Source organism: Montipora capricornis, chromosome 3 (assembly GCF_036669925.1).
Source record: "Montipora capricornis isolate CH-2021 chromosome 3, ASM3666992v2, whole genome shotgun sequence".
NCBI lineage: Eukaryota > Metazoa > Cnidaria > Anthozoa > Scleractinia > Acroporidae > Montipora > Montipora capricornis.
Genome location: NC_090885.1, coordinates 2,149,742 through 2,159,741, shown reverse-complemented (window position 1 = coordinate 2,159,741; position 10,000 = coordinate 2,149,742). Strand labels below are relative to the sequence as shown.

The window sequence follows — 10,000 nt, the reverse complement described above, 5'->3', positions numbered from 1 at the left end:
TATGTGCAGACACTCAGAGTTTTGGTTAAAGACTGGTCTTATTATCTTATTTTTTACTGCCACAGCAGTAGCATGAAGTGACATAAACACATCCAGAGAGGTTTAAAGACCACAGAGAACAAGTTCAATTGCTTTGATCTTTGCATGCTTTGCCAAAAGTTGCACACTGAGGGCCACAAGTTTTTCAGTTCATTGGCATGTGTAACCATTCGTAAAATGTTAGGACCTTATTTAGCTTAATCTCCCTGCTGGCTTTGTTAGGAGATTCATTTCTGCCTTTCCTGCCCCGTGAGGAGGCCAATCTCCCCTCTCCAATATTACACTCAGCTGCCAATTTGTCCAGGGAACCCAACCAGATGCGTGAGTTAAATATCTGTTAGAAAAAGATTGAAACATTATAACATTTTTCTTTCCAAAAAATTATAAATTTCCTCACTTGAAATATCAGTGAAAGGATTCACTACTTCGAAAAATTGCTCTGTGAAAGGATTATCAGGGCAACATGGCGGGAAATTCAAAGCAAAATATACTGTACATGAATCCATTTTATAGACTTTCGCCTTCATAAACCAAACAAATAGGTTCATGTTCACAACTGAAATGAACTGGTATCCATTCTTTGGAATTCCTAAATATTGCTTTTTTTTGTCTCCATACGTTCTCTGTAATTTTGTGCCTTTGGAATTACAGGAAATGTATGGCAGAAACTTTTTAATAAGATAATTTCTACAATAGCCATTCTCTCCAAATTTATTCTACTGCACCTTCTGTTTTGGGAAATAAAAAACCCAAAATTGCATATCATGAATACTTTTTATCGTTTTGAACTTCCTAATACAATAACAAACCTTTGAATTGCTCTCCATCTTGCCCTGATTACCCATGATGCACTCAAGAGCGTAACCTCGTCTATTATCAGCTATCAAATTCCGGCGGGTCTAAAACACAGTTCACATTCCACAGGTCACTCGTTGCAGGTCATTGTTTTATGTTTTGGAAAGTAACGAAAACCCTCAATTTGGCTAACCCTAGGCCTAAGGTTGGTTTTTAGGCCTAGGGTTAGCCAAATTGAGGGTTTTGGGTTACTTTCAAGAAGGTAAAACAATGACCTGCAACGAGTGACCTGTGGAACGCGACCTGTGTTTTAGACCCGCCGATCAAATTCTGAAAGGAAGATTTTATTCCTAAAAAGATCTTTGGCCCTATATTTTTCTAGCTGATAAGAATCTCTTTTTGAGAAGTCTTATCCTTTGCAAGGAGCTTAGACATGTCATGCATTGATTTAATGCACCTGTCACTGTCACATGGCGGTACCATGAATTTGTAGCATTTCTTTGGTAGAGTTTGTGGAGATTGGAGGGTAATTTTGGTGGACTTTTTCGTATGCTTTGTATGATGTAGTGATTCCTCTTCCTGTGGTATATTTGTTTATTATATGAATAGTTCCGTGAGCGGGCAAAATGAACCAAATCCCGCGCTGTGATTAGCTGCTCGAGCGGACAAGATAGAGCTATACTGCCCACTCGGGATTACTCGCTTGGTCCCGCAAGATCAAATATCATTTTTTGGTGTTTTATCCCATGTAATAAATCCTTTATTGACCAAGCTTGTTCGGTCAAGATGGCTGAATATTGGCCTCGTTCTTTTTTTGCGTGTTTATGGACCTCGACTTCGTCTCGGTCCACAGACAGTCACGCAAAAAAAAGAACTTAGCCAATATCCAGCCATCTTGACCGAACAAGCTTGGTCAATAACCCATATATATAGACTTTGGACGTCCATCAATACAAGGAAAAAGTTCGTTTTCCTATTTTCGTCTCACCAATGAAATTGATGAAATCTGTAGAGTCTTTAAGTCATTTCCAGAGTACATTTCCTGCCGGAAAAGTTGAAGACATAACGGACTGCTTTGTCTCCTTTTATGGTGATGTGTCCTGAATGAAGCTAGAAAAATTGGCACTTTTTCCATGTGAAAATGTGTTGACCAAGCGTTGAAGTATTCAAAAATAAATGTCAATCACACTTCTGAAAGTAATACTGCGGGTTTAGGCAAGGAGTTTTTTTGTCCCCTTTATGTGGGGGATTATCCTCATTTTGGTCGGGATTTTATAGACCCACAAATATGTCCCCCGTATGTAGTGCATTATACTTGTTTGGTTTTGCTTTTTGGCTAATGCCCCATGTTTCCTCGGGGTGGGGGTTTACAGTGACAGGTGCATAAGGCTTTTAGTTGAATCAGTACACCGTATTTACTTGCCTGGGTGAAAATTAATAGGCAGCATGGATAATTACTTGACAAAGTGGATCAATGCTCTTTTATGGTGTTACTAGACGCACACTGTGCCTTTAATTTCAGGTGTTATGTTATCAGTCATCTTCCAAGCCTAATCGTGTTAGATGATCACACCATAACTGCAGAGGAGAGGGAGGAGGCAAGGAAAGTTTATGGAAACAGAAGACTTTCTGTGAGTTCAAAGAGACCCAGCAAGAAACACAAAGAAAAGGTCAGATAAAACTCATTTTATGTTTAACCCTCAATTTATTATAACCAATTATCGAACACCTCAGGTATTTGTAAAGGTTACAATCAAGCGATTTAGAGTGCAATTTGAAGTAAATTAGGACGACCAAAAAAATTTGTGGTCGAACGTGGACAAAGACATTTCAAAATGGTGAACTTTTGTGCGGGAAAGCTCTCTAGAAAGAAGAATGGCCGTTTTCAGAGCACAACAGTAAAGAGCAAAACGGGAAACTATTTAAACTCTCGCAAAACAAAAAGTCGAGTGATAGCCTTGATGATGCTTAAGTGTCATTTCAGTCCGAGAGTGAAAGTGAAGCCGCACCTTGGGGAGACGTGCACGGGCGTTTTCCATTTACAAAACATTTCCGGAAATTTCGGTGGAAATTTCCATCGGGTGAAAAACGTGTTCCATTTAACTCAGGTCCGTTCGCCGCCCAGTGATTGCGATTCTACGCGCCAAAATTTAAAAATGTGGCCGTGAATAGCCTGGAAGTGGTAAGACCTTTCGAAAGTTGTAAATGGAACACACATTTCCATCGGAAAGTTTCCAACGGGAAAACAGGACTACCTTTTCAGAAGTTGCGTTTATTCCGGAAATTTTCCAGTGGAACGAACCAAAAACACGTGTCCCATTTACATCCCAACCGGAATTTCCGGAATTTCTTGATAAATGGAAAACGCCCGTGTTGTCGAGGGGTCGTGCTTGGTTTGCTTTCTGTTTTCTTCAAAACGAGGTTGGTGACCTATCTTTTTTTGGCATAATTTTATTCTCTTACTCCTCCTCTTTGTGATGTGAAAAAAAATTAATTAACGTCAGAAAAGAAAAGTTACAGGGAAAAGAGTATTCGTAGCCATCACTCGTGGACACAAAATTGTCTCCTCGAGATCACGCACCCGAGGAATATTTGTAGTCAGTGCCTTTTGAAGACGTGTGCCTGTGCCATAAAACAAACATTAAATTATTCCTTTTGAACAATACAATACACCTGTTTTGGTATTTCAAGAATTACGTCAAAGCTGTGCTTCCTGATCCTGCAAAACGTAGCATGAACCGATGGAACAAACTTGTCCTTGATAGGTGAAGTCGCAATTATTAATTGAGTAACTTGAGCAAGTTGTATCTTGCAAACGAGCTTGGTGACCAATTTTTTTATTGCACATTTCGAGTCACCATAATGTAGGGAACAATTGAGAAAAATTTAAAGAAAATCTTACGACCACTTCTATTACTAAGGAATCACCTTAGACATATCCTATTCACGAAGACTACGAAAATTCTACACAAACGGTTTAATGGTCACTTAAATCCGTTTGTGTTGGCTCTAAGCTCCACGTGAACTCGAATGAGCGGGTGACGCATGCGTGAATGCTGATCTTGTAATCCCCTCATTTTTCCTTATTTTGCAACTTAACCGTTCGACCTCTGCTTCCGGGAGGTGAATTTTTTAGCTTAGATTAATTTAAAACGTTTGTCTTTCAAATTAAAAAAAAAATTCTGTAGATAAGAAAAAAAGATACATTTCCAAAAAACTGATTTTTCCGAAAAACTGGTTAAATTTTAAATGTTTTAGATATCATTTCTAACATTATCTGGTAACGCTAAATGGGAAGATTTCACCCTCCCGTTTCTTCAAAAAAGACAGTAGGGCCGTTTATACGAGAGAAAATAAGCCGCGGCTTACTCTGGCTGCGGCTTACATAAGGCGCGAACACCCCGTATAAATGGTACAAAATCTGCGTTCATGGCTTTCTCAAGCCGCAGCTTATCCTGGCCGGGGAGTTTAAACTCGTAAAAATAGTTCCTTTCGCGTATTATGTACGCCGCGGCCAGAGTAAGCCGCGGCTTATTTTCTCTCGTATAAGCGGCCCTAATATATCTTGATTTTAAGGCTCAAAGAAATGCCTTATATCGTTGCCATGGTAACGTTATTTTGGAGGAAAATATAATGTGGAAAATCTACGATGGGTACTTATTATCCTGGCCAAATTTCGTCTTCAGTTGATATGATTACCCTAACTCTAAGGACAGAATATATCTATTTGTTTGAAAAAAGGATAAACTATTCCGAGCCTCCTTAAATCACAAATCTTTGTTTGTTACTTCGTTTTTCACTAAACTACTCTTTTTTGCACTGTTTTACCTGAAAGCTGCGCTTTTCTTAGCCAATGAGAATGGAGAAAATTTTCCCGGCACATTATCATGTGATACCTAAGGCCCTCATTCACGGTAGTGTACCATATTCGTATTCTCGGTATTGGACTGGAACTAACTTGCAATGGAGGCTAATGCGGGGAAATAGTGTCAAATGCAAATACTTTTTAATATATTCCCCCCGCATTAGCCTCCATTGCAAGCTAGTTCCAGTCCAATACTGAGAATACGAATATGGTCTATTAGATTTTTGAAAAGTTCCGTTGGCACAAGATGAAAGGCATCAACAAAGAAATCAAATGAAAGACTGAGGCAAAAAGGAGGTAGAATTGGATTTGCAAGTTTCATCTGGTGGGATTCTTTAAAAAACGCATGGTTGCGTCGAAAAAGAAAGCACGCACTGCTCAAGAAGTGTGCGTGCTTTGATTAACCTATGAAAGGAAGTTTGAATCGCAGTTGATAACACGCGGAGAGAGCCTGCTTGTAGACTGTGACCAGTCTCTCTTTTGCTCTAAATCGTTGAAACGAACGAACACTGGCTGAAATGGCTGAAACTGCGAGTCGCAAACCAACGCCCGCGCGCTGTTTTTCTCTGTCCTTGAGTGAACCTATTTCCATCAGTAGGGCTTACGCTCACATGGTCAAGTTACATGGGTAGAAAATAGCACTTCACATCACCATCTCATAGTTAATTCGAATGTTCACCTTGTTTTCACATTTTCAGCAAAAGCGTGCAACATAAGAAAGACAATCCCGTTCTTCTACTGAGTCGAGCCTGCTTTTTCAAACATTTTCCTGGCGCTGAAATTACTGCTGTCCACCTTGGATGGTGCCAAGCCTTGAATTTGTGACGCTGGCTGAAGGCAAATCGACAAGTAGCTGGCTCCTGGAAATGGACTTGGTTCAAAGACGCTTTGTTGGGATTGCATACAGAAGCTTTAAAAATTAACCGTGAAGTTTAATATGGACGGGGGAGAGAATTTGCTTCAATTTGTATTAGCAGAGAGACGTCTTGGGGATTTGATACATAAATTGGTTTCAATTTTCCTTTTCTTAAATATTTGCAACAGCAACATTTTACTCACGCATACAAACAGATAACTCCCTTTTGCAGAAGAAAGGGAATACTTTAAATGTATACTAGAGCACAAAGAGATTTTTATTGGTGTGTGGAAAGCGAATACCATGCAAGACGAAGACCCATAGGGATTTTGGGTGTGTTAAAAATGAAGACCTCTCGAGAAATTCTCTTGACATTGCTCAGAGGCCATTTTAAACAAAAAGAAATTTGTTTTTCTATTTTCTTTCTATTTTCTGTTTGAAAATTTATTTTTTCAGGAGGGTCTTTGTTTTCGACACATTCAAAGAAAGAGTTAAACTTTATGCAGCAAAAGTACGTTTCTCCCAGTCCTCTGGTCAGGATGAGGTGACTCTCTTCTTTTCCTGTGAAGCAAAATGAAAAATTTGCGCAGTACCAAAGCTTGCCCATTGATGCGAATAGAGAACGTCATTTGAAAGTGTTGGACATTTTGTGTTTCTTGGTTTTTCGGAATACGCAAGAAGGCACGAGTTATTAATTTCTTCGGTGATTCCATTTTTTTAAACTTGCCTCGTAACAAATGAATTGCTTTGTGCAGTTGGCCTGGATCAACTTCTTATAACTTCCGGTTTTGGGAAAATCTTCGCTTAAAATTGATGTCCATCTTACTTGACCTGTTCGTGGCTTCCGTAACCTTTTATGGATGCTGAACTCCACTGACCCCGTCTTCCTCTTCCCACCGCGGACAGATTGCCCAAATTTGTACCGTCTTCCGTCTTCCTACCGCACACCGGTGGCTCAGTTGGTTGAGCATCGTGCTGTCATGAGGGAGGTCTTGAGTTCGACTCCGGCCGGACCAACACTCAGGGTCTTAAAATAACTGAGGAGAAAGTGCTGCCTTTGTAATTACATCCGCAAATGGTTAAGACTTTCAAGTCTTCTCGGACAAAGACTATAAATCGTATAAAGCTTATCTAAAATTTGTAAAACAGACTTGAAATTTCAAAGCAAGAGCGAATTGTGAACGATAATGTATTTTGAAATGAAAGAATATAAATCTCAAGGTGTCATAACCTTCGACACTGGCGCATCAAAAGTTTTGTGCATTTCGACAATGTGGTGTAAGCACCATAAGGGCAGATTTACACGGTACGATTTTTGTTGCATGCGACAAGCTTACGACAGGCCTACAACACGTTTACGATTGTTGTGTGCGTCAGAAAAAATGTGGCAGCATTTTAAAACGTGTTTTAAAACGTTGTGACAATCGTTAGTCGTGTGGCAGACCTGTCGTTACCCTGGTCGCATGCGCCAAAAATCGGTCCTAAATGATTCCTTTCTTTTTCATTTTCTTTATTTTTTGCCCAAAAATATGCAAGCTAATTTGGCTATTTCGTACAGGATGTTTACTGGTTTATACTGTTGCTTTATGCCAGAGGATTTTGTAGTTTCCTCGTATATCCATGGACTTTTCAAGGAGTCCACACCATTATGGATTTTTTGGAGTATCATTTATTAAGATCATTTCCGGTCGGGGAATCATTTACGGGCCTGTACAGTACGAAATGCGAGCGAAAAAAGCAAGAGAATCCTAGCGAAATCGAAAAAATTTGATGAAGATGCGATGTTGTGTAATATCTGGTGGTCAGACAGACGCAGGCTCATCACAAAAACATTTCTTACCTTTTCGCGTAATTCTAAACGTCAAAATTGATCCAAACTTTCCACAAAAACGGGTTTTTTTTTGCTTTATTCAGAGAGAAATTTCGCTTTCCGGCGAAAAAAACTTTAGCTTAGCAACGCTTAGCGGAATCATTTGCCATAAGGTCAAACTGAGGTATATGAGCTGATAACCGAGATTGAGTGAGCCAATCACAGCACGAGAAATGCATTAACTGAGGTTGAAATTTAATAAAAGCATATAACCGCGATTGAGTGAGCCAATCAGAACGCTTGAAATTTAATAGCCGAGAATGACCACTCGCAAATAATTTTTTTCGCCGCCAGTACTTTACATACTGCTAGCAATCCCTTCTCTGTCGGTCGAGTTGTCCGTTACTTCACTCAATAGTGTTTTCTCACGCAATCGGGAGAGGCTTGGGGAAGTCGGGAGAGAGAACCAGAAACGCAGTCTCCGAAAATGCTGCCATTGCCTTCCCCAAGCCTCTCTCAGCTGTTTCTCTCGATTGCGGGACAAAACGACTGCAACAAGCCGCGACTCGAGTGACATAAAATGGCTGCAAGTTATCTACATTTGCCTCCATACCAATGCAAGCTACTACCCAATTTAATATCGACTTGATAGGCTCGTCTCTTGCTGGCTGGCTTTTAGGCTTGTAGGTAAAGCTAGTGACGTTTTAGTGCGCATAGACAGGAGAAAATTCAGGACAAGGGTCCCAACACATTTAACGAAGATTACTAAGCGTTTGCTGTATCAAGATCGATCCACACTGGAACTTCTCAATAACGGTCAGAAAATATCTGACAACCGATTGCATTAAGGATGTTTAGAAGTGACAAGAGTAGTTCGGGGCTTAAATTCAAAGTCCAACCAACGCAAGTCAGTCATACTTCTTCGTGCTGCGGGAAGAAGGAACAGAAGAAACAGAAGAACTGCCGTACATGTAGTCCCATCTCCACTCCAACGCAAGGAGTAAGCGAAGGTTGATCACGACGCCGCAGATTGTTATACAGTATACTTGTATTCGGTTCCATCCGCCATTAGTAAAATGACATTCTTGTGATTAATCCAAACCAGACGGATAAGCTTCAGCAGAGAAGGGGACATTTTGGGAGAAGGAGAAGAATTGGTGTAGGATCGCACACATTTCAGGGATGATCCCAGCATGCCAAACAACGACGAACCTGTCTGTTAATGAAAAAAAAATAATAATAAGGGAAGAGCATAGCAAATCATGCAGATATCATTCTAGCCGAAAAAAACTGACGGGGTAACAAATCCCATGGCGAAAATTACTCCCCATATCAGACAATTTTTACCACGCCACTTTTTAAGTCGTTACCAAAATTGTGCTGAGATCTAGAAAATGAAGCTTAACATAACTCGTTAGATGCCCAGGATTGACATTTAACTCAACCAATGTAGCTTTTAGAATCTCTGTACGGTGGCCAATTTACATTATCAACTCCGTTGATAAAACCAAACAATTGTATTTGAGTTTCGAACGGCTAATGACAAGGAAAAAAAGGAGGAAACAAAAGGACAGAGAGGAAGCAGGTAGAAAGGTAACGTTCATCATTATTTACAGTCTAATTCAATCTACCTGCCAGAAATGGATTTTCGAATCACCGAAGCTGTACGAAGCCAAGGCCCGATCATCAGGCGAAAACGACAGAGCTGTCACTTGAGACGAGTGAGCTGGTAGCATCTAAAACGAGAAATCACCATATCTTAACTAAGAAGCCCACATTGTCTTATGGTAAACATTACAGTTATTCTCGAGTTCCAGCGACGAAAATGGTGACACCGACGTGTTTCTCCTGAGGAATGCACAAAAACATATTGTTTGACGTCCGTTGCAGGATGTCATGACGTTGGCAGAAAGTGGAATGAGTTGGTGTAATGGCTTGCGAAATCGCATAATTGTGTAGAATGTTAGAGTGCTCAGAATAACTAGAAGATATAAATCAACTGATCTGCATTCTGAGCACTTTTTCAGAGCCTAGCCTGATTAACTGTAAATTGTATTTATCGGTAGCATACTGTTATTTGGCCAAAAATGTTTCAAACATTTCATAAGAAACTTTCACATAACGGCAATGCTATGATACCATTTGAAACACGCATATTTCCTTACCAGAAAAGGCACTCACCATTGTGACGTAACAGGTCACTATATAGCAACTGGAAAGTGAGCTATCTAAAAACCCCCTATATTTTGTTTGAACGCGCTTATATCTCAAAAACGAACTCGGTGAACCCAATTTTTGTATCGCCGGAAAGTAATGAACAGGCAAGGATACCACTCAACGATCGCGAAGTAAAGAAAAAAAACTCTTGACTGTGAGTGAATTCCGAGTCACCTTAAAATTTCCGACTGTCAAAGTAGCTCTAAATCAGACCCAGCAAATTTTGTAAACTTTGCAAAAAGTTTCAGACCAGCCTGTTATTATTTTTTTCATGCAATAAAAAAGGGCCACCGAGTTTCGAGATTTAAAGCATTTCCCTGTTGCTAAGGTGACCAATTTCTTCACAACATTTTGTTAGGCAATAATTCTTGTTTCACATGGTACCATATAATTGTTTGGTACCACAGTGATGTAGATT

At 39.9% G+C, this 10,000-nt stretch overlaps 2 protein-coding genes across 4 annotated transcripts in view; one reads left to right on the top strand and one right to left on the bottom strand.

Annotated features, from left to right (window-relative positions):
* The window catches only part of LOC138041887 (leucine-rich melanocyte differentiation-associated protein-like), a 14,636-nt gene extending 8,443 nt beyond the window's left edge, over positions 1–6,193 (top strand). The window contains exons 4-5 of the mRNA XM_068887567.1: positions 2,357–2,504; positions 5,398–6,193. Of these exons, the coding sequence (XP_068743668.1) occupies positions 2,357–2,504; positions 5,398–5,415 (166 nt within the window). The 3' untranslated portion in view covers positions 5,416–6,193. The remainder of the gene's footprint in view (positions 1–2,356; positions 2,505–5,397) is intronic.
* An 867-nt stretch (positions 6,194–7,060) lies between these two features.
* Positions 7,061–10,000, bottom strand: part of LOC138041886 (WD repeat-containing protein 7-like) — a 31,223-nt gene continuing 28,283 nt past the window's right edge. The window contains exons 27-28 of one of the 3 annotated variants that reach the window (XM_068887566.1): positions 8,997–9,101; positions 7,061–8,581 (exon numbers count right to left, since the gene is read on the bottom strand). In XM_068887566.1, coding sequence (XP_068743667.1) covers positions 8,399–8,581; positions 8,997–9,101 — 288 coding nt within the window. In that variant the 3' untranslated portion in view covers positions 7,061–8,398. Of the gene's footprint in view, positions 8,582–8,691; positions 8,815–8,881; positions 9,102–10,000 lie in introns of those variants that run through there. The other 2 variants (XM_068887564.1, XR_011130889.1) reach the window with 2 other exon arrangements.